A 21,587-nucleotide genomic window follows, 5' to 3' on the forward strand; every position below is an offset into this window, starting at 1 on the left:
TAAACTTACACTTCTCAAATTATACTGAATCCATTATATTTCATAATTTTAACTCCATCCAAACACGACATCTAATTTTAGATCAAATCTTATTGTTTGAAATTCTAAATAATGGTCTGGACTCGTGTAGAACAAACATTCGAAAAAATTTCCCAATTCCTCGTATATGTGCACAATATAATACAAAATTTTACAGCATTGACATTTTTTTAAATAACGTAAAGAAATATCGATATAAAGTAATGCGTACGACCGATTATTAATATGGGAGTATGGAATGTATCGGGAGCATCTCCTATCCTCTTCCTCTCCCCTTCCTTTAACACCAAATTAATTTTAAGATATTAAAACTTCATTTCCAATGAACTTTAGCATAAGTAACTTTTGTGGCTTGACTTTAGTTAAATTGTATATTTATATCTATCATTGTATATTATGTAAAAGCTGTTTGCTTCTTACAAAATAAATAATAACTCAACCTTACCTTACCTAACTTATACTAATCTAAACTAACCCAACCCAACTAAACCTAACCTAATCTAACCTAACCTATCAAATCTAAACTTAAAAGCCCGTTTATAATAGGAATAAGCGGTAAGAATAAGCCGTAAAGTCCTAGGCCGTAGAAGTTGGAATATAGGAAACCTGTGTATCCGTTTATAATAGATGGCAATAATCTCTTATTTTTTTTCCATAACCGAAAAGATGGTCCAACTTTATCTTTTGCGGTTACGGATTACAGAAAGCTGAGATATATACCGAGATTTATGTATTTTCAATTGATACTCTATGGTATCTACTATTTGACAAGAGTGGTTTATTTATGTATTTGACAATCGAACAATAATTTTGTGATCAAGTATTTACGCGGAGTTAATAGATTCTTCCTTTTATGATTAATGGGACGCACACTCCAACGTCGTCTTTTCCTTATTTTTTTCGTCAACTGTGTGTCTCCTATTGCAGCGTATGCTAGCCCCAGAATTGACAAAAACATTCCACATGCAACAATATCTGATGTATCCATCGTTTCAATATTTATTTATGTAAAACAATATAACTTTTATAAGATGGAGGAAGAATATACTCTCGGTTGACAGTTGACATAGACAAGTGACAGCGGCATAGTCACTTATATGAACGTATTCTATTCTATTCCTATTTCAATTATAAACGACTATCTAAAATATTACGGATAAAGGATTACGCCACCGGCCTATTCTTACCGCTTATTCCTATTATAAACGGGCCTTTAATAACCCAACATAACCTATCTTATCCTTTCTTAGTATTTGCATAGAGTTAATGGTAAAAATTCTAGCCACTGGTTTCACGAATACCAACAAAAGAAAATGTCATCAACAGAAATTATTCCTGCTGTTTTCCCATACACCGAAAGCGAATAATCATTTCACGAAATTAGAAAATTTAATTTGGCTAGAACACTCCTTTGGGGTGAAAAACCATTAAATTTAAAAAATATATATATATTATTTTCCCAAATGCAGTCACTTTCCCTTTGAAGTAATTAAGGTAAATCAAAAGGTTTTATTTAAAAATTTTCGTATTATCCACGGCCAGAGATTCAGAATAATAACATAAATTTGCATTTGATTTAAATAATCATTTACAAAATGTATGTATTTCCGATATTCTTTTGAAAGCGGATAAGGTAATACCGGTTTATATTTAGAGAAAGATATTATTATGTGTTATTTATTGAGTTATCCCACGATTTATGGCGATTCTCTCAATTTTCAGTTATTTGTGAAAAATTCAAATAAGTATTCAAATTATTAAAAAAAAAAAAAATTAATTACTTATTCAAAACTGAAAATCGTACTATACTTAAATATATATTTGCATGTCCTTAATTAAACACTTCAGTTGCCGAACACCAATATAACCACAAAGGAAAATGTTTCATGGTAAATCACCAGCTAAAGGATTAATGATAAAATTTGTTATACGTAAGATTTGTAACAAGGTGTGTGCATCACTTTACTTACATCGCATCTATGGTCTTGGATTGTGGGACCTTTAAGTACCTACACATTGTCATTTTGCTATTGGTCAAATTGACAGCCCTGCAATTTTGACTTGGAGAGTTGCCAAACCTGAGAGAGATAGAATCTGTGATTTGCATTGGAAGCAGTGTCCATTCTTTGATCACCAGCCCAGATCAGTGGGCATTCCTCTTGGCTGAGGTTCTACGAACACATTCGCCCATTTTTGTAAGCATCAGCTTTGCATATGGAGCATTAACCATTTGATTGGTGGAATCGGATGGCATCTGCCGATACTGATTGGTTAAGAGTGACCCTTTTGGAGACCAGCAGCGTGAGGCTGTTTTGCATTGGACTACGACATTATTTTTTTTGATAAATTATTAACTGGGACAGTTGCTGTGAAGAGCCAGAATCTACTACTTCGCTTCAAGAACGAACTGGTATCACACCTTCATTTTACCTATGCAAGCCCTTTGCCAGACAGATTTAATAGTAGGATGCGAGTTAATTTATATTTTACTATGTCTTTTTTGAGGTAATACATTTTAGTGTTCTTAAATTTTTATATTTATTTCTAGATTATTTGTTGCCACTTAATCCAACGGTAACAAATTCTAATATTGAACACTGTTAAGAAATATGTTTGAGATATCAGAAACAAAAAAACTGTTTCCCCTATTTATTTAAAGATTTCCATTATCACTGTTTCTTTTCAGATATATTTGTTTGAGCTTGAAGCTATCGCTACCACAGCAGTGCCATGGATCTACTAAATGTTTCCATCAAGACAGAACCAGGGCCCCAGGAAGAAGACGGTGAAATACTGTATACGGATATAGATGTCGACCTCCCAAATGTAAAGAAGGAATGTTTGCAATATGCGGAGAGTATTCCGTCTGCCAGTAAGTCTCATTTCAAATGCTAAGAATGTAGGACATAAAATTCGGATGTTCTAAATTCACGACCGTTATGAAATGTTCCGACTGGACTAAGCTTGTTCCTCAAGTTTCACCTTTATTTGTGACATTGTTTAAGTAACATGCTTTATTATACATATATTAAAAAATACACATATATTCATGGAAGAATACATCATCCCATTGACTAAAAACAAACACACTCCGTACTGAAGATGTTTAAGAACAAATGATTTTTCTTTCTTGAAGAATCAGTCCCTGAAGCGGACATCTTCGTATTTCTTATTTTTTAATGAAATTCTTAAGTGTGTTATGCAAATGCCCGCTTCTAAGTAGATATATTTAATGGTAAATATTTTCAGGAACCTATTTTTATATTCACCTATTTTGGAGGTTATACTTATCAATATAATACCAATAAGAGGTGTTATTTTGATATTCAAAGGAAAATACCATTTTTTAATATAAATGATCGAATGTTTAATTCATTATAAAGAGGAAGATATGCCGTTAATAGTGAAAAATAACATTACTTAAATGACCACCACGACCACGCCTACAGGACCATATCCTTTTCATGAAATTTTCCATAACCAAATCGCAAAGTGGCTGCCTTATGTCCTCGATAGCCTCACAAATTCCATCTTGGAGGTCTTGAATCGACGCTGGGCTGTTGGCGTAGACCTTCTCTTTCACGTGGCCTCAAAGGAAGAAGTCGCAAGGTGTGAAATCACAAGATCTCGGTGGCCAATTGTGATCACCTCTTCGAGAGATTACACGGTCCGGAAACTTTTCACGTAAAAGATCAATGGTTTCGTGGCTTGTGTGACAATTAGCGCTGTCTTATTGAAAGTAAACGTTGTCCAGATCATTACCATCCAATTCCGGCCATAAAGAATCATTAATTTCTTAATTAATATTCAAAATAACACCTCTTATTGGAAAACCCTATATATCAGTAGGCAGAATAAGATGTATAATTAAAAGGATAACGGTCACAACTAGGCACCCATAATCTATTGTCATCCTAGGGGATACGTCTTTAGTATAATCAAGTCTTCAAATCGTGTTCTTAATCCTGAATTCAGTGACACTTATCTTTTTATTTGTCTTGATCTTGTTCTGTTTCATGTTTTTATTTTATTTAAATCTTTCTACTAACTCAAATACGTTTTGATGTACATCAATTATCGATATACGTATTGTTGTTTTGTTTATCCAGGTAGCATTAATTTGGAGACAGTTACCATCAAGGCGGATCTTGGACCCCGAGAAGATGAAGCGGGATATCCTTACGTGGAGATCGACATTGACCTGCTGGATATAAAAAAGGAATGCTTAGAACGTTTCGAAAGAATAACCCACACAGCAGGTAAAACCGATTATTGAGAACACGTCAAACAATTCGTGCTCTCCAATTTTTTACGTTTTTATGAATTCAAAGTGCTTATGTTATCTCGTATCACTCTGTTCTCTCCGGTATGGTTTAGCAATTTACGTATATTTTATAGGTTGCATAAATGTGCAACCTGTAAAAAAGGCGTTAATCATCAAGGCGGATCTTGTACCCCGAGAAGATGAAGGATGATATATTTGCGTGGCCTTCGCGATGTTAAAAAAAAAACTACTTAGAACGCATTGAAAGCATTTCCCAGACTGCAGATCAAACCACGTTTCTTTGTAAGCTTTAATAATTCCAGCTACTTGTTTTGAAAAACAAGTTATTTATTTGATTTTCTTAAAATTACCGGTTTCGCTTAGTACAAGCATTTTCGGTTCCATGATAAATCAACATACTGACGATTTATCACACATTTTAAAAGTGATATAAAGTCATTAGAAACGATGAAAAAAAAGACCCAACCTAACCTAACCTACTTAACCTTTCCCTTACTGTGCTAAAAAAACCTCGCGTTCCGGTGCTGTGTAGTCAATACACATCTCAAAATAAGCGATTAAGTATCGGAAAAATATTCATAGCTAATCGATTATGTTTATTATGTTTTATATCAAAAGTGATAATAATTGTAATTTAATTGCTGAAAACATGAAAAAACCACCGGCAGATGATAAAGAAACGTGCGAGGGGTCCACATCTAACAACGGTTCGCGGCCGACTGGCTAGCGGCTGGCACAAACACAGCTGTGCGGTCGTAGGTATCGATGGAATAAATCAAAATACAACTTCAGACGTGTTTATGTCTCATGTTCCAGCTTAGCGAATTAAAGCGGGACATCAATAGCGTGTCATTTATTCGCACACTCTTCGCTTATTGGTATCACACGGTTGATTGTATTTGTGTATTTGTTCCCGATTTTTAACAAAAATCTCTGATTTTTAATTGAATTTGAAAACTATGTAAAATATTATTTTATAATTCAGTTCATAAATGTATAACGGAGGAATACCTAAAATCTGAACCCAGAATTTATTATGTTTATAGAGTTTAAGTTATTAGAAGCAATGTGTAGTAAATACACACCACAGATAAGGAAAGGTTAGCTTATATCACTTTTAAAATGTGTGTTAAATCGTCAGTGTGTTGATTTATCCCGTCACCATTTTTATTTACATATGTTTAACGAAATTACTAAGCCTATTTACGCTGTACGTAGTTTATAAGACTTGTTAAGCTTCCTATATACGTATTTTTTTCCTAATTTGTCGACAGATCTAAAGACGCATCCTGTGGAAAAACCATTATTTTTCTGTTCTCAAAAGAGCCATCTGACGAGCCACACGCCGACTCACAGTGGAGAAAAACCTTTTTTATGTTCCGAGTGCAACTATTCATGTTCTCGAAAGAGCCATTTGAAGGACCATATGTTGACTCACAGTGGAGAAAAACCTTTTTCATGTCCCGAGTGCAACTATACATGTTCTTCAAAATATCATTTGAAGAGACATATGCTGACCCACAGTGGTGAAAAATCTTTTTCATGTTCCGAGTTCAACTATTCATGTTTACGAAAGAGCCATCTAAAGAGCCATATGCTGACCCGCAGTGGAGAAAAACCTTTTTCATGTACCGAGTGCAACTATACATGTTCTTCAAAATATCATTTAAAGAGACATATGCTGACTCACAGTGGAGAAAAACCTTTTGCATGTTCTATATGCAACTTTTCATGTTCTGAAAAGAACAATCTAAGGAGCCATATGGTGACCCACAGTGGAGAAAAACCTTTTTCATGTTCCATATGCAACTATTCATGTTCTCAGAAAAGATATCTAAGGAACCATATGCTGACCCACAGTGGAGAAAAATCTTTTTCATGTTCCGAGCGCAACTATACATGTTCTTCAAACAAAAATTTGAAGAGCCATATGCTGACGCACAGAGGAGAAAAACCTTTCTCGTGTCCCGAGTGCAACTATACATGTTCTTCAAAATATCATTTAAAGAGACATATGCTGACTCACAGTGGAGAAAAACCTTTTTTATGTTCTGAGTGCACTTATTCATGTTCTCGAAAGAGCCATTTGAAGGACCATATATTGACTCACAGTAAGGATAAACCGTTTTTATGCTCTGAGTGCAAATATTCATGTTCTCTAAAGGGATATCTGACGCTCCACATGCTAACTCACAGTGGAGAAAAACCTTTTTCATGTCCCGAGTGCAACTATACAAGTTATTCAAACAAAAATTTGAAGAGGCATATGGTGACCCACAGAGGAGAAAAACCTTTCTCGTGTCACGAGTGCAACTATTCATTTTCTCGAAAGAGCAATCTAAGGAGCCATATGCTGATCCACAGTGGAGAAAAACCTTTCTCGTGTCCCGAGTGCAACTATTCATTTTCTCGAAAGAGCAATCTAAGAAGCCATATGCTGACCCACAGTGGAGAAAAATCTTTTTCATGTTCCATATGCAACTTTTCATGTTCTGAAAAGAGCAAACTGAGGAGACATATGCTGACCCACAGTGGAGAAAAACCTTTTTCATGTACCGAGTGCAACTATTCATTTTCTGAAAAGTGCAATCTAAGGAGACATATGCTGACCCACAGTGGAGAAAAACCTTTTTTATGTTCTGAGTGCACTTATTCATGTTCTCGAAAGAGCCATTTGAAGGACCATATATTGACTCACAGTAAGGATAAACCGTTTTTATGCTCTGAGTGCAAATATTCATGTTCTCTAAAGGGATATCTGACGCTCCACATGCTAACTCACAGTGGAAAAAAACCTTTTTCATGTCCCGAGTGCAACTATACAAGTTATTCAAACAAAAATTTGAAGAGGCATATGGTGACCCACAGAGGTGAAAAACCTTTCTCGTGTCCCGAGTGCAACTATTCATTTTCTCGAAAGAGCAATTTAAGGAGCCATATGCTGATCCACAGTGGAGAAAAACCTTTCTCGTGTCCCGAGTGCAACTATTCATTTTCTCGAAAGAGCAATCTAAGGAGCCATATGCTGACCCACAGTGGAGAAAAACCTTTTTCATGTTCCATATGCAACTTTTCATGTTCTGAAAAGAGCAAACTACGGAGACATATGCTGACCCACAGTGGAGAAAAACCTTTTTCATGTTCCATATGCAACTTTTCATGTTCTGAAAAGAGCAAACTACTGAGACATATGCTGACCCACAGTGGAGAAAAACCTTTTTCATGTATCGAGTGCAACCATTCGTTTTCTGAAAAGAGCAAACTAAGGAGACATATGCTAACCCACAGTGGAGAAAAACCCTTTTCATGTTCCATATGCAACTATTCATTTTCTCAAAAGAGCAATCTAAGGACCCATATGCTGACCCACAGTGGAGAAAAACCTTTTTCATGTTTCATATGCAACTTTTCATTTTCTCGAAAGAGATATCTGACGCACCATATGCTGACTCATACTGGAGAAAAACTTTCATATTCCGAGTCTAGCTATTCATGTTCTCGAAATAGTAGTTTGACACAGCATATGCTAACTCACAAAAAGGATTAACTTTTTTCATGTTCCGAGACCGACTTTTCTCGAAACGGAAATTTGATGAGACATATGCTGACTCACAGTGTAGAAATCCATGTTCAACTATTCATATTCTAAAAAAAAAACGTTTGAAGGGTCATATGCTGACTCACCATGAAACAGGCAGTCGCTTAGTATGGTAATTTAATGCATCATATATAAATCAATTTTACAATGTTTTATCATGTATTTTGTGAATAAAATGAACAGGAGAAAATAACCTTTTTCATGTGATGAGTGCCACACATTGATTTACTCGGGAAATCCTTCCTCATGTTCCAACTGCAACAATTCATTTTCTACAAATGGACGACTTAAAATTCACTGCTGTTCTCACGGTGGAACCTGGTTCGTGTGTTTATAGATATATATACATGTTAGATATTTAGATATTGTATGTTTAGATATTTATATATATGTTACAGTCATAGCCACTGCTTCTGCCAGTTCCGTCAGAACCTTCCTCAGGGTTTGTTAAAATAATTATATACATAGAAGAGGGAGAAAGAACATCAACTATGGTGGGGAGGGGGAAGTAGTTTCGAAATTGGGGTTACAATTGGATGTAGGGAAGAGGAGCATGTTTTAAATTGGACTATTCGATAAATGTAATTGTTTGTATAATAAATTCGTTTTCAAATAAATAAATTATACAGATTGGTGTATATTTTTTTAAGATTGGTCACATGATTAGAGTACTGTTACCATATGGGCGTTTTTCCACAAGTCGGAAAAAGTTCCCGTGGTTCGTTCCGGTTTTTTATGTGTAACCAGTTCAAATTTTCAGCAGTCGTACAAACTGAAAAGTCATCCTCATCCAGTCCTAAGAAGAATAAATCCAGTTCAAGCAGTCAGATAGCAAAAAACATGGCCATCACCCTTACTTTAGAAGAGCAGATCAAAGAAAAAGAAGATAGAAGACTGGACAAGGATTATATCGCCTCCCCCTTTAAATGCGAGCACTGCGTTGTGTTTTTCAACCACAAATATCTTCTACATGACCATATGAAGAAGCATTGCGAGGTAAAAAATAACCTTGTTGGTGTTATCTTTCACATTTGACATTGTTTCATTTGACATTGTCATATTTGACATTGTCACATTTGACATTGTCACATTTGACATTGTCACACTTGACATCGTCACATTTGACATTTTCGCATTTGACATTTTCACGTTTGACATCGTTGTCAGGTTTTTGACATCACAACACGTTGCATTGCCACATACCACATTTATAACTTTCACAAATTATCTCGTAACACATTGATATGAGAATATTTTTTATTTTGTTTATGAAATCACGCGGCGAACTTGTCTGCGCTGTCTGCACGCAACGCTTCTCTGAAGCGAAGCCACTGTACTACCACAGCCGCAACCACGCCACGCGGCTGTCGTGCGGCGAGTGCGGCGCGCGCTTCCGCAACACGCTCGACCTGCGCGAGCATCTCGATTGCACAAGGGCACCACCTTACTGTGCCATATCTGCCAAAAGCTGTTCACGTAAGAATCCAAGTTTGACTAATTTTTACTTAAATCCTAAGATTTTTACTTCATTATGAACAATATATATTATGCAACAATTTTTATTTAAAATAAGAAATAATTACGTGTACAGTTTTTCCAAAGAAATATCACTATTTCAATGACGGTTCATTTTTCAAACTCTTTTCAGGTAGGTAGGTACATCTGCACTGATCTGTATTCCTTACCGTGGCTAATGAAAGGATATATCTTACAATATGAGTTAACAACTGTATGTAGGATGTGAAGGAAAAACTGGTGGAAAATGTTTAAAAAAAAATTTATTTAACTAAAAAAAACACTTACAGGAGATACAAAATAGATTAATTTGAACGCTAGTAGTAGCTATGTAAATTTAAGTTTCTTATAAATAGCTTGGAACCAAAATGTTAGGCATTTGTCCATTAAATCTAAACAGTAATTTTTATCGTATTCTACATAACAGACAATAACCTCTTTCGAACTTTCGAAGTCTGGCTTTGCTACACAATACATACCTTTACATTTTTTTGCAAAATGCAAAATTTGAGCCATGTACTTATCACTAAGTTTGTCCATGGTAACCGTGAAGTATCTTCTTAAAGCTGTATCGCTACTTGGACATTTCACTTCTTCAATGTTATTTTCGACTACTGCATCTGGAGAAGCTCCAAAAAATGGATGCTGATTAGAAAGAATCAGGCCGCACTTCTCAAACTTTATTTGATGTATTTCCTCCACTTCTTTCAACACTTCAGCCTCTAGAAGTCTGCCACGCCTAAGAAACTTAGTTTCTATTAGTTTAGCACCTAGAATGCTCTCAAAGAGTGATCCTTCCATGGCAATGAGCAGCTTCATGGGCTTTAGATGCGGTAATTCTAGCGTATCTCAAGTTGTGCCACAATGGACAGTTTGACTGCCCAACAGTCATCTGAGCTGCCCTTTGATAGGCAACGGTGTCCATATTTTGTTGGCAATATTTAAAAAAATCTTCTGATGTTGATCCCACATCATTGAATTTAAAAAAGATCTATCGCCCTGCGGCAGAGCAGCAGGAGCAGCTTTCCCTAAATCGCTCGCCTTTATAAATTTCATTGTGGTTCCTATAGCAGCCATCTTAGACCGCTTCCAGTAACACTAAGTGGATGTTTTTGGAGGGTCTTCGCTTCTTCGGTGCAACCACGATAATAAAGTTACCACATGTTTGCAACCGCCTAAAACAATAACAATAATTAGTATTATAACCAGTAATGTAATGTTGAAAAGAGGGACACAAATGAATCAACAAACAAAAATACGAGTAGAAGACTCTTCTCTTTCACCAACCTTGTGATGCCGGACAATCTTCACATTTGCAGGACTCGATTACTTCTTCTGCTTCGTTGCATACCAAAATTACAGAATATGCCTTCGTGCGGACTCTGTGCTCTGGAGTTACCCGGGCCTTCACAGTGCAAGTGGCACCAATACGTTTCACTTGGACGTAACCGATGGCACTGTCTCCGTAACTCTCTCTGCAGGATCTACAAATTATAATTACATTCATTATTATAAGTCACAATATATATTTGTACTATTTCACAGACCTAAATATTATACTTAACTGAAAGTCAGTTTCAAACATGAGGAGGTTAGGTTTTACAACTGTCAAATTTTACTAGAAAAAGTAAATACTGATATAAAACGTGTTACTTTAATAAAAGTATTGCTTGAAAATCCAATATATATCATGAAACATTACATACTCATCATAATAGTGATTTACTTACCTTTAATTCAATATATCCTAACACTAGGATATATTGAATTATTTCGCGGATAAGAGATAAGCCGCCAAAGCTCAGTGGTCAGAGCTGTCGACCGGAAATCGAAGGGACACGGGTTCGGGTCCCGTTGGCGTCATGTATCTTTTATCATGAGATTTTTAATGTGGATGAGTGTTTCAGGCTAATAATTATTACTTAAAAAAAGTATTACCTTAATCATATTAAACTGATATTGTGAAGAAGCCCTTTATTTTAAGAGAAGCAACATTGTACCTACCTAATCAATATCTCACCATTACAGGTGTGACAATAACAAATCGTTTGTGAATATGTTTGTTTTTACCATTTACCCATTCTCATTTGTTATTTACTTCTGCATATTTGGCTTATTCATTTTGTTACTATTTTTGTTATTATTATGTATTTTAACATCCATGAATGTAAATTTTTGAGCACCATGCCTGTTTTATGTACTTAAATAAAAATAAATAAAAATGACCTTTCCTAACCTAACCTTACCAAACCTATAATCTCCTAACCTAACCTTCAATAACCCAACATTACCTAACCTAACCTAAAATGACCTTTCCTAACCTAACCTTACCTAAACGTACTTAACCTAACCTATAGGTTCTCATTTAGGCCCATTATTATTTAATGTGTATATATACGATATTCACAAATGTTTTTACATGCTAATTACCTAGCATATGCAGATGATAAAAATATACTTGTTATTAAATCAATCAACGACTGCATTAAACTTCAAGAGGACCTCAATCGTCTTTTTGTCTATTGCGAATTAAACAAACTTGTTATTAACATCGCGAAATCCAATAAATTAACATTTACACGTAATAAAAATAAAATATCCTTTGTATACACACTAAACGGACACACATCAATGAAGTAAAATATTTCAGGCACCTTGGGGTAACACTGGATGTTAAATTAAATTATATTCAACACACTGATGACATCATTAACAAAGCCAATAAAATGCTGAGATTTATAATTCGCATAGCAAAACCCTTCCACAACATAAACACTGTATATTCCCTTTACACCTCATAAATTCGCCCGCCCTGGAACATTGTACACCGATCTGGACTCATTTATATCAAGCCCATATCGAAAGAAGTGAAAGAATTAACAAAAAAAATAATTTAAACAAATAAAATAAATTATAAACTAAACATACACTTCTCAAATTATACCGAATCCATTATATTTCATAATTTTAACTCACGACATCTAATTTTTGATCAAATCTTATTGTTTGAAATCCTAAATAATGGTCTGGACTCACCAGAACTAACCATTTTAATAAATCTTCATATTCCGTCTAGATCAACCCGACAATCTGATTTATTTTATCTACCCTCGCGTAGAACAAACATTCGAAAAAATTTCCCAATTCCTCGTATATGTGCACAATATAATCCAAAATTTTACAGCATTGACATTTTTTTAAATAACGTAAAGAAATATCGATATAAAGTAATGCGTACGACCGATTATTAATATGGGAGTATGGAATGTATCGGGAGCATCTCCTATCCTCTTCCTTTTTTCATCTTTCTCTCCCCTTCCTTTAACACCAAATTAATTTTAAGATATTAAAACTTCATTTCCAATGAACTTTAGCATAATAAACTTTTGTGGCTTGACTTTAGTTAAATTTTATATTTATATCTATCATTGTATATTATGTAAAAGCTGTTTGTTTCTTACAAAATAAATAATAACTCAACCTGACCTTACCTAACTTATACTAATCTAAACTAACCGAACCCAACTAAACCTAACCTAATCTAACCTTACCTATCAAATCTAACCTTAAAAGCCCGTTTATAATAGGAATAAGCGGTAAGAATAAGCCGTAAAGTCCTAGGCCGTAGAAGTTGGAATATAGGAAACCTGTGTATCCGTTTATAATAGATGGCAATAATCTCTTATTTTTTTCCATAACCGAAAATATGGTCCAACTTTATATTTTACGGTTACGGATTACAGAAAGCTGAGATATATACCGAGATTTATGTATTTTCAATTGATACTCTATGGTATCTACTATTTGACAAGAGTGGTTTATTTATGTATTTGACAATCGAACAATAATTTTGTGATCAAGTATTTACGCGGAGTTAATAGATTCTTCATTTTATGATTAATGGGACGCACACTCCAACGTCGTTTTTTCCTTATTTATTTCGTCAACTGTGTGTCTCCGATTGCAGCGTACGTAGCCCCAGAATTGACCAAAACATTCCACATGCAACAATACCTGATGTATCCATCGTTTCAATATTTATTTATATAAAACAATATTACTTTTATAAGATTGAGGAAGAATATACTCTCGGTTGACAGTTGACATAGACAAGTGACAGCGGCATAGTCACTTCTATGGACGTATTCTATTCTATTCCTATTTAAATTATAAACGACGATCTAAAATATTACGGATAACGGATTACGGCACCGGCCTATTCTTACCGCTTATTCCCATTATAAACGGGCCTTTAATAACCCAACATAACCTATTTTATCCTTTCTTAGTATTTGCATACAGTTACTGGTAAAAATTTTAGCCACTGGTTTCAGGAATACCAACAAAAGAAAATATCATCAACAGAAATTATTCCTGCTGTTTTCCCATACACCGAAAGCGAATAATCATTTCACGTAACTAAAAAATTTAATTTTGGCTTAAACACTCCTTTGGGGTGAAAAGCTATTAAATTTAAAAAATATATAATATATTTTCCCAAATGCAGTCATTTTCCCTTTAAAGTAATTAAGGTTAAATCAAAAGGTTTTATTTAAAAATATTTCGTATTATCTGCGGCCAGAGATTCAGAATAATTACATAAATTTGCATTTGATTTAAATAATCATTTACAAAATGTATGTATTTCCGATATTCTTTTGAAAGCGGATAAGGTAATACCGGTTTATATTTAGAGAAAGATATTATTATGTGTTATTTATTGCGTTATCCCACGATTTATGGCGATTCTCTCAATTTTCAGTTATTTGTGAAAAATTCAAATAGTATTCAAATTATTTATAGAAAAAAAATTAAATAATTATAAATATTCTGCTGGAAGTTATCATGTTATTGCTTTGAATCCTTTCCAGTTACTTACCTTCCAATTTATACTCATGTGTTCAATTTAGTTGTAGGTATACATTTATTATATTGTTATTATTGCTATTGTGTAGTGCTTTTATTTATTGCTGCTGTGTTGAAATTTTACAATACATTATGTTTTGAATTTTAGCTGGTTATTAGTATATCAGTAAAATGTAATTTTTTGAAATTTAGCTGATTATTAGTATATCAGTTTTAAATTTTAATTTATTTGTGTTCCTAGATCTGTTATTATTTTTTAATTATTATTTACAATTTTGTATTTTTTGTAAATTTCTCAGGCCACGGGTACAGACTCCTTAAACTTTTGTTTTAATATTCTTTATTATTATTATAATTTTAAGTGAAAAACTGTTATTGGATTTTATCTTTATTATTTAGTTAATTCTTATATATGTAAATAATCTGTTGATTTTCTCAAATAAATAAAATTAAACATGGAAAGTTGCATATGGAACATGAAAAAGGTTTTTCTTAACTAATGCGTCAGCATATGTGTCTTCAATTTTTTGTTTGAAGAACATGTATAGTTGCACTCGGAACATGAAAAAGGTTTTTCTCCACTGTGATTTAGCATGTGGCGCGTCAGATTGCTCTTTTGAGTACATGAATAGTTGCATATGGAACATGAAAAAGGTTTTTCTCCACTGTGGGTCAGCATATGGCTCCTTAGATGGCTCTTTCGTAAACATGAATAGTTGCATTCGGGACACGAGAAAGGTTTTTCTCCACTGTGGGTCAGCATATGGCTCCTTAGATCGCTCTTTCGTAAACATGAATAGTTGCACTCGGGACATGAGAAAGGTTTTTCTCCACTGTGGATCAGCATATGTTTCCATAGATTACTCTTTTGAGAACATGAAAAGTTGCATATGGAACATGAAAAAGGTTTTTCTCCACTGTGGGTCAGCATATGGCTCCTTAGATCGCTCTTTCGTAAACATGAATAGTTGCACTCGGGACATGAGAAAGGTTTTTCACCACTGTGGGTCAGCATATGGTTCCTTAGATTGCTCTTTTGAGAACATGTAAAGTTGCATATGGAACATGAAAAAGGTTTTTTTCCACTGTGGGTCAGCGTATGGCTCTTTAGATCGCTCTTTCGTAAACATGAATAGTTGCACTCGGGACATGAGAAAGGTTTTTCACCACTGTGGGTCAGCATATGGCTCTTTAGATCGCTCTTTCGTAAACATGAATAGTTGCACTCGGGACATGAGAAAGGTTTTTCACCACTGTGGGTCAGCATATGGTTCCTTAGATTGCTCTTTAGAGAACATGAATAGTTGCACTCGGTACATGAAAAAGGTTTTTCTCCACTGTGGGTCATCATATGGCTCCTTAGATTGCTCTTTTGAGAACATGTATAGTTGCACTCGGAACATGAAAAAGGTTTTTCTCCACCGTGGGTCAGCATATGGCGCCTTAGATTGCTCTAATCAGAACATGAAAAGTTGCATATTGAACATGAAAAAGGTTTTTCTCCACTGTGGGTCAGCATATGGCTCCTTAGAGTGCTTTTTCGAGAACATGAATAGTTGCACTCGGAACATGAAAAAGGTTTTTCTCCACTGTGAGTTAGCATGTGGTGCGTCAGATATCCCTTTAGAGAACATGAATAGTTGCACTCGGAGCATAAAAATGGTTTATCCTTACTGGGAGTCAATATATGGTCCTTCAAATGGCTCTTACGAGAACATGAATAGTTGCACTCGGTACATATAAAAGGTTTTTCTCCACTGTGAGTCGGCGTGTGGCTCGTCAGATGGCTCTTTTGAGAACAGAAAAATAATGGTTTTTCCACAGGATGCGTCTTTAGATCTGTCGACAAATTAGGAAAAAAAATACGTATATAGAAAGCTAAACAAGTCTTATAACCTACGTATAGCGTAAATAGGCTAAGTAAATTCGTTAAACATACGTAAATAAAAATGGTGACGGGATAAATCAACACACTGACGATTTAACACACATTTTAAAAGTGATATAAGCTAACCTTTCCTTATCTGTGGTGTGTATTTACTACACATTGCTTCTAATAACTTTAATAACTCTATAAACCTAATAAATTCTGGGTATAGATTTTAGGTATTCCTCCGTTATACAATTATGCTCTGAATTAAAAAATAATATTTTATATACTTTACAAATTCAATTAAAAATCAGAGATTTTTTTTTAAATCGGGAACAAATACACCAAAACAAACAACCGTGTGATAGCAATACCCGAAGAGTGTGCGAACAAATGACACGCTGTTGATGTCCCGCTTTAATTCGCTATGCGGGAACATGAGACATCCACACGTCTGCAGTTGTATTTTGATTTATTCCATCGATACCTACGACCGCACAGCTGTGTTTGTGCCAGCCGCTAGCCAGTCGGCCGCGAACCGTTGTTAGATGTGGACCCCTCGCACGTTTCTTTAGCATCTGCCGATGGTTTTTTCATGTTTTCAGCAATTAAATTACAATTATTATCACTTTTGATATAAAACATAATAAACATAATCGATTAGCTATGAATATTAATATTTTTCCGATACTAAATCGCTTATTTTGAGATGTGTATTCACTACACAGCACCGGAACGCGTGGATTTTTTTAGCACAGTAACGGAAAGGTTAAGTAGGTTAGGTTAGGTTGGGTTTTTTTTTCATCGTTTCTAATGACTTTATATCACTTTTAAAATGTGTGATACATCGTCAGTGTGTTGATTTATCATGGAACCGAAAATGCTTGTACTAAGCGAAACCGGTAATTTTAAGAAAATCAAATAAATAACATGTTTTTCAAAACAAGCAGCTGGAATTATTAAAACTTACAAAGAAACGTGGTTTGATCTGCAGTCTGGGAAATGCTATCAATGCGTTCTTAGTAGTTTTTTTTTACATCGCGAAGGCCACGGAACTTTATTATCCTTCATCTTCTCGGGGTACAAGATCCGCCTTGATGGTTAACGCCTTTTTTACAGGTTGCACATTTATGCAACCTATAAAATATACGTAAATTGCTAAACCATACCGGAAGGAACATAGTGATACCAGATAACATAAGCACTTTGAATTCATAAAAACGTAAAAAATTGGAGAGCATGAATTGTTTGACGTGTTCTCAATAATCGGTTTTAACTGCTGTGTGGGTAATTCTTTCGAAACGTTCAAAGTATTCCATTTTTATATCCGGCAGGTCAATGTCGATCTCCACGTAAGGATATCCCCCTTCATCTTCTCGGGGTCCAAGATCCGCCTTGATGGTAACTGTCTCCAAATTAATGCTACCTGGATAAACAAAACAACAATACTTATATCGATAATTGATGTACATCAAAACGTATTTGTGTCAGTAGAAAGATTTAAATAAAATAAAAACATGAAACAGAACAAGATTGAGACAAATAAAAAGATAAATGTCACTGAATTCAGGATTAAGAACACGATTTGAAGACTTGTTTAAACTAAAGACGTATCCCCCAGGACGACAATAGATCCTGGGTTTCAGTTGTGACCTTTATCCTTTTGATTATTCATCTTATTCTGCCTACTGATATATGGGTTTTCCAATAAGAGGTGTTATTTTGAATATTAATTAAGGAATTAATGATTTCTTTATGGCTGGAATTGGATGGTATTGATCTGGACAACGTTTACTTTCAACAAGACAGCGCTACGTGCCATACAAGCCACGAAACCATTGATCTTTTACGGGAAAAGTTTCCGGACCGTGTTATCTCTCGAAGAGGTGATCACAATTGGCCACCGAGATCTTGTGATTTCTCACCTTGCGACTTCTTCCTTTGGGGCCACGTGAAAGAGGTCTACGCCAACAGCCCAGCGTCGATTCAAGACCTCAAAGATCGAATTCGTGAGGCTATCGAGGACATAAGGCAGTCACTTTGCGATTTGGTTTTCTGGAAAATTTCATGAAAAGGATATGGTCCTGTAGGCGTGGTTGTGGTGGTCATTTGACTAATGTTATTTTTTACTATTAACGGCATACTTTCCTCTTTATAATGAAATAAACATTCGATCATTTGTATTAAAAAAATGGAATTTTTCTTGAATATCAAAATAACACCTCTTATTGGTATTATATTGATAATTATCACCTCCAAAATAGGTAAATATAAAAATAGGTTCCTGAAAATATTTACCATTGAAGATACCATTCAATGTATCTACTTAGAAGCGGGTATTTGCATAACACACCTAAGAATTTATTTAAAAAAAAAAAATAAGAAATACGAAGATGTCCGCTTCAGGGACTGATTCTTCAAAAAAGAAAAATCATTTGTTCTTAACCATCTTCAGTACGGAGTGTGTTTGTTTTTAGTGAATGGAATGATGTGTTCTTCCATGAATATATGAGTATTTTTTAATATATGTATAATAAAGCATGTTACTTAAACAATGTCACAAATTGAGGTGAAACTTGAGGAACAAGCTTAGTCCAGTCGGAACAATTCATAACGGTCGTGATTTTAGAACATCCGAATTTTATGTCCTACATTCTTAGCTTATGAAATGAGACTTACTGGCAGACGGAATACACTTCGCATATTGCAAACATTCCTTCTTTACATTTGGGAGGTCGACATCTATATCCGTATACGGTATTTCACCGTCTTCTTCCTGGGGCCCTGGTTCCGTCGTGATGGAAACATTTTCTGGATTAAGTAGATCCATGGCGCTGCTGTGGTAGCGATAGCTTCAAGCTCAAACAAATATATCTGAAAAGAAACAGTGGTAATGGAAATCTTTAAATAAATTGGGGAAACAGTTTTTTTTGTTTCTGATATCTCAAACATATTTCTTGACAGTGTTCAATATTAGAATTTGTTACCGTTGGATTAAGTGGCAACAAATAAAAGTAAGGATGGGTATTTTTTTTATCTAGAAATAAAAATAAAAATTGAAGAATACTACAATGTATTACCACAAAAAAGACATAATAAATAATAAATTAACTAGCATCCTACTATTAAATCTGTCAGGCAAAGGGCTTGCATAGGTAAAATGAAGGTGTGATACCAGTTCGTTCTTGATGCGAAGTAGTAGATTCCGGCTCTTCACAGCAACTGTCCCAGTTAATAATTTATCAAAAAAAAATAATGTCGTAGTCCAATGCAAAACAGCCTCACGCTGCTGGTCTCCAAAAGGGTCACTCTTAACCAATCAGGATCGGCAGATGCCATCCGATTCCACCAATTAAATGGTTAATGCTCCATATGCAAAGCTGATGCTCACAAAAATTTTCGAATGTGTTCGTAGAACCTCAGCCAAGAGGAATGCCCGCTGATCTGGGCTGGTGATCAAAGAATGGACACTGCTTCCAATGCAAATCACAGATTCTATCTCCCTCAGGTTTGGCAACTCTCCATGTCAAAATTGCAAGGCTGTCAATTTGACCAATAGCAAAATGAGAATGTATAGGTGCTTAAAGGTCCCACAATCCAAGACCATAGATGCGATGTAAGTAAAGTGATGCACACATCTTATTACAAATCTTACGTATTACAAATTTTATCATTAATCCTTCAGCTGGTCATTTACCAAAGAAACATTTTCCTTGGTGGTTATATGGGTGTTCGGCAACTGAAGTGTTTAATTAAGGACATGCAAATATATATTTAAGTATAGTACGATTTTCAGTTTTGAATAAGTATTACGAACAAGATGACAGATTCAATCGACTCAGATAATGTACCTCTACATTCCATAGATATTCTTGAATGCAGACGCGTCGCGTTATTCATTATCGATACTCTGTTTTTTAAATCATGGCAATCCGTATACTAGTGATGGAAATAAATCGATTTTTGTAAAATCTCGCGCGTTTACGTGAAAAGACGTACTGATGTCTTGAACGCTATTATCATATTTACGTCTTTTGACGTTCTAATGTTCCGAGTGGTTATATACTTTTATGATATAATCTTACTTTGTTAGTTATTACATATCTTTTAAAGGTTCCTAAATTACTTGTGAATATGTCAATATCATTAAAATTCTTATTAAATATACTACAGGCTCTGAATATAAACGCATTTCGTCTGATATTAGTAGAACATTTATGGAGATGAAAAAGTGATTTTTCTCTAGTTCTAACGCATCGAAATGAAAAAATAAAAATAAAATAAATAAACATAAACAATTCATGTTCTCGAAAGATCCATCAAAGGAGCCATATGCTCACCCACAGTGGAGAAAAACCTTTTTCATGTACCGAGTGCAACTATTCATGTTCTCGAAAGAGCAATCTAAGGAAACATATTCTGACCCACAGTGGAGAAAAACCTTTTTCATGTACCGAGTGCAACTATTCATGTTCTCGAAAGAACAATCTAAGGAAACATATTCTGACCCACAGTGGAGAAAAACCTTTTTCACGTACTGAATGCAACCATTCATGTTCTCGAAAGAGTAATCTAAGGAAACATATTCATTTTTCATGTTTCATATGCAACTTTTCATTTTCTCGAAAGAAATATCTGACGCCCCATATGCACTATTCCGAGTCCTGCTATTCATGTTCTCGAAATAGTAGTTTGACACAACATATGCTAACTCACAAAAGGGATTAACTTTTTTCGTGTTCCGAGTGCAACTTTTCTCGAAACGGTAATTTGATGAGACATATGCTGACTCACAGTGTAGAAAAACCATTTTCATGTTCCATGTTCAACTATTCATATTGTAAAAAAAAACGTTTGAAGGGTCATATGCTGACTCACCATGAAACAGGTAGTCGCTTAGTATGGTGATTTAATGCATCATATATAAATCAATTTTACAATGTTTTATCATGTATTTTATGAATAAGATGAACAGGAGAACATAACCTTTTTTCATGTTACGAGTGCCACACATTGATTTATTCGGGAAAAACCTTCCTCATGTTCCAACTGCAACAATTCATTTTCTACAAACGGACGACTTAAAATTCACTGCTGTTCTCACGGTGGAACCTGGTTCGTGTGTTTATAGATATATATACATGTTAGATATTGTATGTTTAGATATTTATATATGTTCAATATATATATTCGGGCATTTCTGTTCAAGTGTGGGAGGGTTGTTGACACTGTCGCGTTTCGTATGTTTTTGTCTGGTTTTTTTGAGTCCGCTGTATTAGATTCGAATACACATGTTTGAAATATACTTGTGAATGCATTTCTATATTTATATATATAATTATATTTATACACACATTTATATAATTATATTGTGTATATAAATATGTGTATGTGTGTGTAATCTATCTTTACGC

At 34.7% G+C, this 21,587-nt stretch overlaps 2 protein-coding genes across 2 annotated transcripts; both read left to right on the plus strand.

Annotated features, from left to right (window-relative positions):
• The first annotated feature begins 5,690 nt into the window (after positions 1–5,690).
• LOC149416195 (uncharacterized) lies at positions 5,691–7,027 on the plus strand. Its single transcript, XM_089641909.1, has 2 exons — positions 5,691–6,687; positions 6,993–7,027. The coding sequence occupies exons 1-2, from the start codon at positions 5,751–5,753 to the stop codon at positions 7,025–7,027; spliced, it is 972 nt and encodes a 323-aa protein (XP_089498035.1). The 5' UTR covers positions 5,691–5,750.
• Positions 7,028–7,050: 23 nt separating this feature from the next.
• LOC149416196 (uncharacterized) lies at positions 7,051–10,533 on the plus strand. Its single transcript, XM_089641910.1, has 4 exons — positions 7,051–7,725; positions 8,683–8,918; positions 9,251–9,398; positions 10,508–10,533. The coding sequence occupies exons 1-4, from the start codon at positions 7,095–7,097 to the stop codon at positions 10,531–10,533; spliced, it is 1,041 nt and encodes a 346-aa protein (XP_089498036.1). The 5' UTR covers positions 7,051–7,094.
• Positions 10,534–21,587: the final 11,054 nt, after the last annotated feature.

Source organism: Hesperophylax consimilis, chromosome 17 (assembly GCF_061612785.1).
Source record: "Hesperophylax consimilis isolate HC1 chromosome 17, BYU_Hcon_1.0, whole genome shotgun sequence".
Lineage (NCBI taxonomy): Eukaryota > Metazoa > Arthropoda > Insecta > Trichoptera > Limnephilidae > Hesperophylax > Hesperophylax consimilis.